At 32.6% G+C, this 15,662-nt stretch overlaps 1 protein-coding gene across 1 annotated transcript in view; it reads right to left on the bottom strand.

Annotated features, from left to right (window-relative positions):
- Positions 1–15,662, bottom strand: part of LOC123664743 (laccase-5-like) — an 80,094-nt gene that overhangs the window by 16,052 nt on the left and 48,380 nt on the right. Inside the window, exons 6-7 of the mRNA XM_045599235.1 lie at positions 10,903–11,092; positions 9,424–9,547 (exon numbers count right to left, since the gene is read on the bottom strand). Of these exons, the coding sequence (XP_045455191.1) occupies positions 9,424–9,547; positions 10,903–11,092 (314 nt within the window). The remainder of the gene's footprint in view (positions 1–9,423; positions 9,548–10,902; positions 11,093–15,662) is intronic.

A 15,662-nucleotide genomic window follows, 5' to 3' on the forward strand; every position in this document is an offset into this window, starting at 1 on the left:
ACGGAGAAAAATACATTTGAAACAATCCATTTTAAATAATAAAGTTAAAACCATTGCTTATTTCGAAACAGCGGGTATTTTCGAACGGTATTATTATACATTTTAAGGTAATACTAGCACACAAGTTTTGATTTAACAAAATTAATTATGTATTTATTATTATTAACACTAAATAATACTGATAATAAACATTAAATAACGTCTGTATGCTTCATTGTACTTAAAACTTTAAGCCTATTTATGTATAACATTTTCAGTTTTGTTGCGATACAAAAACGTATTGAACAGGATGCAACAAAAAAGTGTGTGTGTGTGTGTCAGCTCCAACGGACGACTGGAGTTTACTCCTTCAGATCGACTGTCGAAATAGGCATAATAAGGCTTACTAGTCTAAAAAAAGATTAATTCTATATAAAAAGATAAATAAACGAATCAAGTAACGCCATCTATCGATAATACGTTACGACAAGATGGCGTTATTAAAAAAACGGCGCTACGCTTTTAGACTGTACACGATAGATGGCGTTACGAGAAACGCAACGAGATCATTCGTTCATTACATTTTACTCCTCATATTTTTTTCTTACCGGGGGCGATTATTAAGGAGTAAGCCCCAAATATTTGTAGGAAAATATCTAATAATAGCGAAATAAGTAATAGCACTAGGATGACAAAAAAGGTTACGTTCCGCTTGATGGTAGGCGGATACCGTAGCATTCGGATGCCTGCAAACACTACGAGCATCGCAAGTGCGTTGACGACTCTCAACCCTCCAAGATTTCTGGCTACCTTACACCGAAAGAACATAATACTGTTTGAGAGTAGTATTATTAGTGGTCTTAGGGTATGATGTACTGCCCCAGTCAGACTGCTCGGAAATTTCGATCATGATATATATCTGCTCGTACATCAATGCTGTATTGTATCTCAATTTATTAAATTAGTCTTATTTATCCCGATATTATCACTGTATCACTGTATCAAAAATTATACAGGAATAAAACGACAGATATAACCACATGACTATAGTCACGAAAATTTGTAATAAAGGAAAATGGGATGTTAGTTACTCCTTTACGCAAGCTGTTTCAACTTGACACAAAAAAAAAACAGTAGGAAAAGAGATACATAGAAATTGAAACAAATATTCGCGTGGAATTTTTAATGTAATTTTTAAAAGATAGCTTATTATGCACTTATCATTATAATTCTTGTCAAAATGTCTTCGGAAAATAAAATAACGTGAATAAAAAGGGAAACACAGTTGATTTAATAAAATTAGGACAGATTATGAAGGTCATTATGAAATTAAATCCAAATGACTAAGTTGGCAGACGAGAGCTCGGCTTAAAACAACATTTCGAAATCAGAATCACAGCGTTTAGTTGGACAGCTCTAACTCCTGCGAATTTACATATTCAAATGCAAGATCAAAGACCGTACATGATGCAGATGTGTGCTAGAAGCTTCCGTATAAAAATTACGTAATGATTAGAATTTTTGAATTTTAAATTAAAGTTTGGCATTTTAAATTAATGATGTCAATTAATAATTCGTTACGTCATAGATCAAAATAATATTATAATTCTAATTCAGGCTTTCAGTTGTACCAGGGGACACTGTCGATCTCGCCAATGTCACGTGGGAGAATCAAATATTATATACCTAACACTTATTTTCAAAAAATTATTAAATTACTTTTAAAAAAAGGTAAAGTCAAACTGTATTTTCAAATGTGAAAAAAATGAAAATAAATACTGGCTGACAACCTTTCAATTTAACACTACTCTGTTTTAAGTTTTTCGACGCAAATAATTCAATACAAAATATCAAAAGAACGGAAAATTATATCAACAATTTGTTTCAGAACATACGCATACGCATACGCTTTCAGCCTGTTCCATCCCACTGTTGGGCATTGGCCTCTTTCTTATGTAGGAGAAGAATTGGAGCTTAATCCACCACGCTGCTCCACGGCGGGTTGACGGATATGTTCCCTACAAGTAACGATGGCTGTCAGGTATTTATGATAACAACCGGAACTGGCATCACATGGGTGTGTTATGTTATTTTTTTTCTTAGTTTTGGAATCGATGGTTATCTATACTAATATTATAAAGCTGCATTTGCTTGCTTGCTTGAAGCTGTTTGTTTGCTTAAACGTGCTAATCTCAGAAACTACTGGTCCGATTTGAAAAATTATTTTAGTGTTAGATAGCCCATTTATCGAAGAAGGCTATAGGCTATTTTTTTTTAATTAACGCGTGTGGAACCGCGTGGCACAGCTAGTATCGGTATAACTTTCGTTTGCACTCTTATGACTTGTGAATCATAAATTCGCATACTTATCCAATAGAGTTCAGTACGCTATCGGCAGAGGGTAAAAATAACATTTGAGTTTTTAAATTTCAAAAATTTTACAGGATACAAAATGAAGAAAAAAAATTCGATGATCGATGCAATAACGCATTTTTAGTCAATTTGCAATTTTGTATCAGTGTTTGTCAACCGTTGAAATGTAGGCACAACAAATACAATAAAATTACAAAATTGTATAACATATCATAATATAAAATATTTTCCTACAAAAACTCATTCATCCTAATAATCATAACAAAACGAAGAAACATCAACAGACTACGCTCGAAATCTTGATACCAGTTATACGGAGCAGAATAGAACCATCTCATAATTTCCATAATTAAAGTCCGCATTGTGAGTACACGCGAAACTCCCAAACCGTAACAAGCACACTGTTGCAATTTGTAATTTTATGAAAATTGTTTCACTAAATTCTCCACCGCATTAAGGTCGCCATCCACGTGTCTTAAGAAGCGATAATATATTAATACTATAAAATGGAAGCCATAAATGTTTATTATGATCATAATGGTAATAAGAACTGTCTGCTGTACTTTATTGGACATAGATATGTTTGTTATAATGATAGACATATGATTTCCATCTTAATTTTTTTTAATATTTTGAACATATACAAGGTCGTCCTAAAATAGGCAATGTATTGTCTGTGTTGCTTAATGGTTACTGTAACATCCAGCTGGCGTACATAAATATATTTTATTTTTATTAATTTTCCTATCACTCTTGTTTAGTATACCAGAAAATTTCTGTAAAATATATCCATTAATCCATAATAAACTGTGTCGCTTCATAAAAGAAATTGTCTAATAAGAGGATAAAACTCATTTTACGGGATTTAATTTAGAAACAAAACGACAATAGCTCTGTTCCTAAAAACAATTAGGATTTTGTTGACAATGTTTTGTAAAGACACGTGTCTATTGTTTGATGTAACTCTATTAACAGCTTAAAATTTTCTGACATTCGTTAGATTAGGATTTTGTTACAACAAGACCCGAGCGATTTTTAAAAGCAATTGTAGTATTTGTATTAATTTATTTCAAATTTAGACTTTCCATTGCAGTCGTTTTTAAAGATACTAGGATTAATGTAAAATCTTTAACATTTTTAGACGTCCCATATATTTTTCTTAACGAATTTTTTTTATTAAAATTTATGTATAAAATGCCTGTGAAGATCCCACATAGATGTATACTATTTTTTTTTATACAATGAAAGGCTTGCGTTTGACCACTATTTCACCTGATGATAAGTGAAAATGCGGTCTAAGATGGAGCTCGCTTACCTAGAAGTAACCTATTCACTCGCGACTTAAAGATCCCCAGGTTATAGTTTTCCGGAAACACAGACGCTGGTAGAGAGTTCCATTCTTTGGCCGTACGGATCAAGAATATACTAGCGAATCGCTTAGTGCGTATACTAGTTGTGTCCTGCAGTGCAGTTTTGAGCACGCTAGTTTGGAGAAAAACATACTAAAATATTACACGACCTTCCCCGGTACATAGACTATCCAATACAATAAGAATTTTTCAATTCAAATGTTTTTGATTACTAGAAAATTAGTCTTTTAATGTGTAAGCGATACTATGTTGCGCTATAAATAGCTATAGTTTTGTGGAGGGTCTGGTCTTAATGTAAATGCATCCACAGTTGCATACGGCCAGTTCTCATCTCCGCTCATTTAAAACGATTGCTCGGGAGCTGCGAACATTGATGTTAATTCAAGTATTCCGATTCATATAATATAACGCAATATAATATAACACTAGTTAACGGATGACAGTACTCCGACAGTAAAAAGTTTTTGATTAATTATTATTTTTTACCATTGAATTCTTCAATGTTTATAAGATACTAGCTGCCCGGACAGACTTCGTTCAAGCAAAATTTGATAGTAAAATAATATTTTTTTTGTATTAAAAAAAAATAAATTAGCCGAATCGGTTGAGTCATTCTCGAGTTATGCGCTTAGCAACATTCATATTTATTTATATAGATTAGTGCTCTTCTAGTGATCGAAATTCGACCATAATTAATTTAAATTTTAAGTTTGAACATTATTAAGGTTCTCTTGTCAAAGACTATACTTCTATAATAATAAACAAAATAATGTATAACGTGTGTGTGTGTGTGTGTGTGTGAATGTGTGTATGTGTGTGTGTGTGTGTGTGGAATACATGGTAGTATGTGTATTGTTTTTTTTTTTTACTTATCTAATGTATTTTTAATGAATAATTTTAAAAAAATATTAGCATTCCGCATTATTTCTCTATATAAACTCTAAGTGTGCGAAATTTTCGTATAAAGGGCTACAAAGCTTTTTCTTCATGTATTGATATATAGATCTATTATTCTCATATATTAATCTTAAATATGCATTTTATTAATTAAGGAGAAATCGGTCCTACTGGCTTATTCTACCTCCCGCTGTCAAAGTCTATTTGTATCGTCATCCGTCAAATAGCGTTATCCACAACTGACAATACATAGCCTTAATAAATAAATAATTCTTACAGGGCTTTTCTTTGAATTTACACATATAAATTTATATATACATATAATATATACGTATTGTATTTTAATAATAATAATAATAATCTTTATTTCTTCAAACGTTAGTACATTATATTAACACATATTACATCAGTTATATTTAGTCACAGGTAGAACAGTATGTCTCTGGTCCCCACACTAGGATTCCCTGTGTCGTGGGGTCCAGTCCCTTCCATTAGCTTAATACGATTCCGTTAGTTTAAACAAAAACAATGCATTTAAAGTTTATAATTTAAAAATAAAATAAAAATAAAAAGATTAAAGTTTATTTGATTGGAACATACAAGAACTAAGGCAACAAATGGTGAGTGTGTGTTTGTGTGTGTGTATGTGTGTGTGTGTGTGTGTTGTGTGTGTGCGCGCGCGCGCGCGTGTGTGTGTGTGTGTGTGTGTAAGTACGTGTGTACATCAATGTCATTGTGTATAATAATAAATAATATATTTATACACTGTTTTTTATACCCCGACGTCTAAAGTAGTAGTGCTGATGATTGGTGATGTATGCCTGTCTGCAAGTGAGCGTGAGTGAGTGCGCGTGCGTGTGCTTGCGTGCGTGCGCGTGCGCACTGCATCAGTATGTCGCCTCTGCCAGCCCTACGACTAACGTCTTGGGATCGAGTTAACTCACTGAACAGAGGGGACAAGATACGATTCATTAACATAGATTATATATACATACATATACATACATACCCATGCACATATATATATATATACATAGATAATAGGTTTGCGTGCACATGATATTAAATATCTCTGTTCAATAAGGTCTCTGTATGGTCATAGCTTTTTGGTAGTAGCCATTTTTGAATGGTGGTTTTGAGATTGGACGATGTCAGGTTTAATATAGTGTTATTATGCTTAAAGAACTTATTGTATAGAAAGGGTCCCATAAAAGTAAAAGATTGACGAGCAAAAGACGAACGAGCTCTCGGTAGGTCCCATTTAAGAGTTCTGCCTGAGGCTCGGGCTATAGTCTTCGCAACTTTATGAAAGCGGACAAGCACCGATGATATGTAAATCTGTCTCACGCGGAGAATGTTACACTCCAAGAACAATGCGTTTGTGGAATAGCGCCATGGTTTGTTAAAGGCTGTTTTTAAAATGGCTCGCTGAGCGCGTTCTAGAGGGAGAAGATATGTCTTTTATTTTTATTTTGAAGGTTATTTTCCTATATTCTATGTCATCGCTTAGCACGTGATTAGTTTTTACTAAAGTTTAATTTCACAATTCAGAAGTCATAATATAAGCTTAAATAATCAAGAAAACTTTAAAAGATCAAACAGGCGATATAATATTTTGAATTTACACAATTTCAACGAGATCACACATCTTCAACGTTATCGGCGATATTTAAAGCATTCTCACCGTAATACGCTAAAAATCACGAGAATATATCGAGAGTTACGTAATTTTAAAATTTTCGTTTTGAAATATTTGATAAAATATTTCATACGTTGGAAGTGACGACGTGATGTTTACTATACGGAATATAAACCTACTTTACATTTTATAACGAAACAACAGTGTATTCAATTAACTCTGTCCAGTTTTATCCGGTTTTTGTCGACGTTATATTCCTTTTTTTTTGAGTAAAATTGAAATTATTCAAGAACCCGAATCGAAGGGAAACTCGTTGCTATCGTCTTTTTTTTTTTTGTTTTGTACTTTGTATGAAATAAATCTTTTATCTGTATCTATATATAGATATAAATAAAAATAAATCGCCGAAACGTATGTAGACGCATAATTTCGTAACGACTGCAAGAAATAAGATAATTCGTTTTTATGGGATCGTTATTATTAGAAAAAGGTTTTTATAAAAGCAAAGTTAAAAATATCTACATATTTACGAAAAAAAACAATATAACGGTACGAAGAAAAATATACAGGAATGACACAAATAATTACTATATGTCGGTAGAACTCATGCACGTACTAAATGTATAAAATTAACTTTAGTTTCCAGAAATTAATCACATTCACCGTTTTTACCGTTTAAGAAAAAAATATGCCATAAACACCTATTATTACTTTTAAAAAAGTTTTTTTTTTATATTTACGTTTAATTAAGTCCAAGTGCGAACTTTCACACGTCGCATTTTAAAAATGGGAAGACTCAAACTTTCGTGCTCAAATAACCCGTTCGGAAGGCGAAAAGAATCAGGTGTTCAGTTATTTCAAATCAAAAGCCTAAAAATGTTTTTTTTTTAATTTTTCTAGCTTTAAATGGTCAATGATACCAATAGAACTGCTAACTCGTCTGTACCATTACATTTAATTAAGTATGAAGAGAATAAGCACACGAAAACTTACAAAATATGAAGGTGATATATATTAATTTCTAATTAAAAAAAAAAACAGTTAAAAAAACTATGATTCATATTGTTTTTTTTTAAGGTAAAAAAGTGCCACAGGTAAAAATTTTCGCGCCATTATACCTTGTTAGAGATGAAAATTGCACCATTTTTTTGTTTCTTTATTTCAATGCTTGAAAATACAATTTTTTCCTTATCGGGCGTGACCATAATTATTTTTCTTCAATTTACATTTATGCAAATGAAAAAGTAGCATCTAATTGTTTAAAAAAGGGTTTATCTAAGCCCTTTTTTGTTTTTGTTTGTATATTTTATTTAAAAAAAAAATAACCGTCGGCACAGTTTGTAGTGCTTTCTGCTTCACGAGTTGCGGGTTCGATTCCCACCTGCATCTGGGAGTAATATATGTATTACTTCAATTTATATTTATAAAATAACATATTTTAGTTTGTAATGTCAGCTGTTCCCTATAACACAAGCATTATGTTGCTTACCGTAGGAACAGACAATCTTGTGTGTATATTTATATGATATATGCATATTATAGATAGGCTATGAGGAACCAGTTAGTCTCTCAATAAGGATATGGTATTACACAATACATATTTATCATTATATCTCATACTAAATGTGCTCCACGGTTCACACGCATTAATTTTGTGTAAAAGAAAAGCCTATAGTCTTCCTTGGTAAATGGGTTACCCAACACAAAAATGAATTTTCAATTCGAAACAGTAGTTCCTGAGAATGGCATGTTTAAACAAAGAAAAAACTTTTCAGCTTTATAATATTAGTAATCATCATCATTATCATAATCATGAGTGATATAGATACAATATTAATAGTAATTTTATTGGTGAAAGTAATCATCTGTATTCCTGTATGTCCATGTGATCTATGTATTTAATGAATTTTCTTATCTACTTTTTGTTCTGGAAATAAATCTTGACTAAGTGAAATAAAAGTAATATGAGAAAGGTATTTTTTTTTCTAAGTAGAAGAATTATATTTGATTTGAAATATTTATAAAAAAATAAACAAGTTTCGAGATTTGAAAGTCATATTGTTAAGTTATATGTAATTTATTTGTTTCGGCGAAGATGTTGAAAGTTATCACCCGTCAAAAAATATGACATTAGTAGAAATAAATTGGGTAAATAATTACTGAGTTTTTATTTCACTAATAAAATAGAGTCTCCAGTATTGTAAGTAACGTTGCTTACAATGTAATTGCCAACCGTAAAACAAAAACCACGAAACAACGTTTTGAGCAATATTTTGTACAAAAAACATTTGCTAGGAAATTCTTCCGTAAATCTTGTAGTTCTCACAATAATAATGGTACTGTAGTCTGCCAAAATTTAAAGCAATAATTTTTCGGTAGATAAATTTAGTTACGACAGACGGACGCCAGCCGAGTCGCTAAATAACGTTTTCTCTTTTTGGTGCCGAAATTACAACGAGAAAATATAAGTAAAACGTAGTCCCGGACAAACGAACCAGATTTCGTATTCAAGGGGAAACGAAAACAACGAACCGCTCACTTAGGGCTTATCCAGAATTCGTTATAAGCAAATTAAATTTGGAGTCGCTTTTAAAAATTGGCCATTCATTAATTTTATCCAGAAATAATGTTGGTCGAACTTATAAATGTGTTTTTTTTTCACGTTTTACAATATTGCTATCGTCGTTTCATTGTTAATTGTAAATTTCTGTCACAATTTATTTATTCTTTTGTTCATTGCGATTTCTTTAGGAATTTATAAACTGAAGAAATATTTTATTGTGTTAAATTCTTGTTATACTTCTAAGACTTTTTGTTATGTCAGTATTCGTTATTTACCAACCAAATATTTTTTACGTCATGTAGGATGTAAGACTTCTTTTTCTCAATTAATGCTTTTTGTAAAATAAATAGGAATACTAACTTAGACTATTTTCCTTATGTACTAGAAAATTGTTCTTAGCATTATAGAGTGCCTAAAACATGAACTTAAAAATCCAAAAGGCTCGTTCCTCCCTGATTGCATTACAATCCCATATCTGTAGTAACACTATAGTAATATTACTAACAGAATATTTAAATTAAATACCAAAAATATTACATTATATATTTTTTTTACTACTGCATTCGTGAAAATCGTACAAAATAGTTGAAAATCGAACTTACCATTAATAGCTTCCAGCTCGTAGCCATCCGAGGCGATCACAGTGATGTTATGTCCATCCACTGACATCTCAATAGGGCAGTTAAGGAATTCAGCGTTGATCACTCGAAAACGATATTTGTAACCCTGAGAACAAGCGCGAATTTCCCATGAAATGCTTCGAAATAATCTAATGGCAGTTGGAAACGTTCAGGAGTTTACTTCAGATAGTCTTTTCAGCTTAGCTGCGGTTTTTCAATTACTATTTGCCTAATCTCTCGAAGTGATTCCTGAGTTATTTTTCAATTATTTTGTTTTCTTCTATACGCTTTGTAGTCTTTGTTTAGTACTGGTTACAATATAATAAGTTTATATGCTTTTAAGCTATTTTATTTCATTTTTGACACAGCAAAATAGTAATGCACATTGTAGGTACCTCACCACCATTTAAATCTCACTGTCATCATTATTCTGATCAGATTATTATACAGAGCAAACCTCGCTCGTTATGTTATTTTATACAAAATTTGTATCATTATAAAGCACAGTTTTAATTTCATACGTTTCAAACAATATGTGACCTGACAAATTCCCAGCGGTAATTCGCGCCAATTGTTACTTGTCAAATATACCGCGTTATGCAAATTTCCGCATTAGATGTGCATTTGGATACACGTAATTGTATAAATTGACACAGAGCCAGTACGTTATTGTGTGAGCAAAAATTTATATTTAATGACGATATTCACTCATTTCGGATGGAACGAACGAAATGAACTGATTACATTTTGACGTTGTTTACTTTGTAAATATTACTCTTTCGTTTAATTAAATAATTTTTACTGAAAGATGTAATTTCATTAAAATTAATGTACCTATTTGTGTAATTAGATACATAAAATAATGAATGCTTAAATATGGAGTTTTATCTCGACATGTGGAATGTATATGAATTAAAAATGAACTACCTACATCTTATAAAACGACAGCAAACAGGTATGGTATATTGAAATCCAGTGGTACGATTTCAGATTCTTGAAATAACGTATAATATTATATTAAGATTACTTTGAATAATATACCTGCGAATACAATATTAATTAACTCCTAATTAAGGCTTCTATATTAATATTTAATTAACATCCAGTATTAAACTAAATTGACTAAGTCGAATTCAAAGCGTAGCGTCCTAATATAATTTCGGGTTTACGAAAGATATGACAATAATTTTTTAAACAATCAAACAAAATTTATAAAACTTAGTTAATGAAATAATTACAATTATTATTCAAAATTGAATATAAGTAAATTTACATGTAGTTATGTACACCTCATACTTTGTTATATGCTAATTAATTAGAGTAATTAATTACGCAGTTTTTTTGGTGTTTTTTTTTTAATTTGCTAGATTCACTATTTACTTTTTTAGTATTATATTTTCAAAGATTTTCTATTTACTATGTACTGTTTGTTTACATATAAATAAATTAAAAAATAAATACCTGTTCAACATCAAATCTGGCAGCCTGCATATACGTCGGCTTGGCTGAATCGTTGAAGAACCTGAAGCGCCCGACTCCGTTGATAAGGAGGGTCGGTGGTTTATTATCACCTTTAGCGTGGTGGTGGTCGGTGAACATTCCGACGGAGAGCTCGTGTATCCAGTCCGTTACAATCATTACGTGCTCCGATCTAAAAATATACATTGTTTTAGAAAACTATACATTTTGCAACTAAAAATAATGTTTAGTTGTTTATCTAATATATCTAGAAATATATTGATAATACATTATGGCAGTGATTAGCACGAGACAAATATAGGCTAATATACGCTACATAAATGTTTTCCGTTGTCTAGAGATTTATGCTTGAGCATTGTGTATGTTTCCGAAACCTCAACACAAAGGACATATCTTAGCGGGAAATGTTAAGTGACTCATTAATTCAAAAGTGTAAAATACTAGCTTATATGCATTCCCTGGCTAATTAAAAAATATTAAAAACTACTATACTTTAGTAGATCTAAACTTAGAAGAATAAGATACTTCATAAGATCTAGACTTATAAGTTAAATTTGGCACGTATATTTAAAACGGCTATTCAAGATATTTCAAAAAAAATGAAATAGAGGTAAAAGTTTGGGTCGACAAAATATTATATTTATGGCACTAAATATGGGGATTGTTGAGGAATTTAAATTGTTTGTGTATAAAAAAATTATTATAAAAAGATTACCAAACAATTACTGCTATGTTTTGCTAAAATAAGTAAGCTAAGTACGATTTTTTTATTTCACTAGGTCGGCAAACAAGCGTACGACTCACCTGATGGGGTAAGTGATTACCGTAGCTTATAGACGCCTGCAACACCAGAAGCATCGCAAGCGCGTTGCCGACCCAATCCCCAATCCCCCCAGGGAGCTCTGGTCACTTTACTCACCAACAGGAACACAATACTGCTTGAAAACAGTATTATTTTGCTGTGACCTTCTGTAAGGTCGAGGTACTACCCCAGTCGGGCTGCTCCATATTTTGAGCAGAAAATTCCTGCTGTGCCCTACCTCAGTTGAACACGATTTTTTTCTAATTCTTAAACATATTTAAACACATTGCCATAAAACAGTCACAAATGAAAGCTTAGTAGTCAGATGTTTCAAAGACCTAACTATGTAAAGCGCATTAGTCATAATTGATATTGGAGCTAGTTCATTGGCCGGATCACAAAATATTCTAAAAATCACGTGTTGATGACAAAAAACCGTGAATCATATTTCCAGAAAAGTTAACGACTTAACCTAATACATATAACATTGTTTATGTACGCGTAAAAAACTAGCTTTTGTCAGCAATTTCGTTAGCATGGAAAAATTACTTTGGGTGGCATTATTTATTTTTCAAAACGATTAATTATTTTGCTAATAATAGGATACCTACACTAAAATTGTCAAGTGGCTAAATACAAAGTAAATATTTATAGTCGATAACGACGAACAGTCACACAAACTAACCGAGTTAGGGCACAATTATCCTGCTCAAATCTGGTGAAGCCCGATTGAAAAAGTACCTCGACCTTACACAGCTAAATAACACTGCTTTAAAGCAGAGTTCTGCGCCTTTGGTGAGTAAGGTGAGCAGAGCTCTTGGAGATAGTTGGGGGTAGGGACGGCAACGCACTTGCGATGCTTCTGGTGTTGCAAGCATCTACAGGCTACGGTAAACGCTTACCTTCAGGTGCGCAGAAGCTTGTTTGCCGACCTTATAAATAAAAAAATCTTTCATTTCTTATTTCAACTCCTCCATACCCCTTTCTATAATTAAAGGTACCTAACTTAAGCCCTTTAGTCTAGTCTATCTCTGGACCTACTAAGCTTCACGAAACTCAGAATTGTGGTTTAGGCATAAAAACGTAACAGACAGACTTACAAAAGACAAACAGACTTACTTATGCACATTTTATGATTACTACGTATTTCATACCAGTTTCAATCGCTAATTCGAAATTTTATAAAATCTTTTATTATAAGGAAATTGTATTATAACTTTAATAGCAGTGGTGATGCCATTCAAAACCATATCCGGTAAAAACACTAAATTATGTTTAAAATTATTGACATCGTTTGAAATTTTAAATTAATTTGATTTTATATGACTATAAATAATAAATAATCTTGCAATATTTAGACAAGAAACAAATTAAGACACATTTTTTATCGACCGCAGTGATAAAAATGAAAATAATTAATAAAATCGTGCGACGATTTAAATATTACCTTGTACATAATATAATTTGAAAACAAAAAGAAACAGACTTCAATTCACACCAACAAGTATAGTTCAATACACGTTAGTAGGGATAGCTCAAAATTTTCACGTCAGAGCTCACTCAACCTAAATAGGACCCACTCGACAAGCTTCTATATTTCTATATTTATAAGGCACATTGACATTTATTTTACCGTTTCATTTGATTTAGGGGTTTGTAGGAAGCGTGTTTCAGAGACTGACTAATTTAAGACGAAACGGGTTTGGTTGATGTGAATGCAAATTGGCGCATTATATCACTCAGCATAGGATTTGGACTGCTCAGAAATGGTAATATCCAAATATGCATATTTGACATATTACAATAGTTATTTTAAAATAAAGATTCAGGTGTCGTTGTATGGAAACTCAGAGAATACATAGAAACATAAATTCTTTATTGTAAAAGAAAACTAGTAACAGGAGGCAAATCAGTGTGAAGTTTTCCATCAGACGGGACCAAGGCACGTAGAATTACCGTTGGAGGCTGAATGAGAATTGCAAAAAAACAGGATGTTTGATGCGAGTTTAGGAGGGCACATGTCCCGTAGTGGAATGCGATAGACTCAAGTGGTAGTTCTCTTTAGTAATGAAATTATCTGAACTAATGAAATAAGTTAGCGACAGAATAAGAAATGTAACTGTAATCAAGCTTCAAATGTTAGCCTATATTACGAGAAATATTAAATATGTTTTAACAAGTGCGAAAAATTTGTCTCTTTGAGAAATTTAAGGCTATTTAGATCAGACCAGTTGAAGAATCTCTATTAGTTAACATCACTTAATTTCCGTAAAATTATTTTTGTGAATACAAAAAAAAAAAAAACTTTTTGCGTTTTTAATAGCGGGAAATCATCCTATTTTACTTTTTTTACAGTATTTGTTTTATGAAAAGTTATTTAAATATTGTAATTATTTATTTTATATTATTTATTTTATATTATTTATTTAATTTATTATTACTGAAAAACAGTTTCAATCATAAATTGTTTTTATCTTACGTGTAAATCATATCAAGAACTCATATTCTTCAAATGTAATAAAATAAAAAAATTGATTTCATACAGCTATTTACGAGACGGATTAAATTATCAAATACTAGCGACCCGCCCCGGCTTCGCACGGTTGCAAAAATTACCAGTACTTCTCTACTATATTATGCATGTATAATACATATAAACCTTCCTCTTCAATCACTCTATCTATTAAAAAAAACTGTATCAAAATCCGTAGCGTAGTTTTAAAGACTTAAGCATACATAGGGACAGAGAAAGCGACTTTGTTTTATACTATGTAGTGATCACCCAAAGTCAGAAAAATCAATATACAATTTAGAAATCACTGTAAACATTGTATACTTGATAAATTGTAAAGTTAGGTACATTAAAAATTTAAGCATGTTTACGGTAATATATAAAGTACCTTCCCTATCTCACGGAACCAATACCGGATATTTCGTATCGATAATTCAGAAACAGATAAAACACAAATCGAGCACATAACAACTAATTTCCTATATAATTATTAGTAAGCGGAAATTCGTAAATTGAAAACGATCGTCACTGATGTTTGCTAATGATTTACTAATTATGTCTTTGTCAAATCGAATTAATGTCGAGCTGCGCTGAAGCCATTACCGCGGTTATACGCCAGGGTATGGAATATTTTATACCATACTCTGACGTAGCGACGAATGGAAAAGCTCGCCCATGGTTTGATGCGGAATGCTATCATGCAGAAGCCAAAAAGCGGTCGGCATACACTGCATGGGCTGAAGCTCGAGCGCGCAAGTCTCCAAATTCTCGGAATTTGAAGAAAGCTTTTAACCAAGCCGCCAAGGCATGTAAAAGGACGTTACGCAGGACTAGATTCAACCATATCAGCCGCATTGGGGCCAAACTAGCTTCTTACCCTTCTGGGAGCAAAGCGTTTTGGTCCCTGGCAAAAGCCGTTGAATCTAACCTTTGTCGGCCGTCACTTCCACCATTGCTGAGGACTGATGGATCACTGGCCCACTCTGCGAAAGAGAAAGCGGATTTGTTTGCATCTCTTTTTGCTGAGAACTCGCGTCTGGATGTTGCAGGAAAAGCTCCACCAATCTCAACTCGTGCTGACTGCATTATGGCGGAAGTACGCATACGCCAAAAAGAGATCCTTAAAATCCTGCAAACTCTAGACGTGAACAAGGCCAGCGGACCGGATGGTATACCAGCGATAGTCCTGCGTACCTGTGCCCCTGAGTTGTCTCCACCTCTTACACGCCTGTACCGCCTGTCACTTAAGACTGGCAAAGTGCCGAAGTCTTGGAAGCTTGCCAACGTGCAGCCTGTGCCCAAAAAAGGTAGTCGTGCAGACCCTGTCAATTACCGTCCCATCTCGGTCACATCCATACTCTGTAAGACTATGGAACGTGAACTTAACAACAAACTCTTGGCCCACTTGGAAGGTAACGATCTCCTCAG

This window comes from Melitaea cinxia, chromosome 22 (assembly GCF_905220565.1).
Source record: "Melitaea cinxia chromosome 22, ilMelCinx1.1, whole genome shotgun sequence".
Classification (NCBI taxonomy): Eukaryota; Metazoa; Arthropoda; class Insecta; order Lepidoptera; family Nymphalidae; genus Melitaea; species Melitaea cinxia.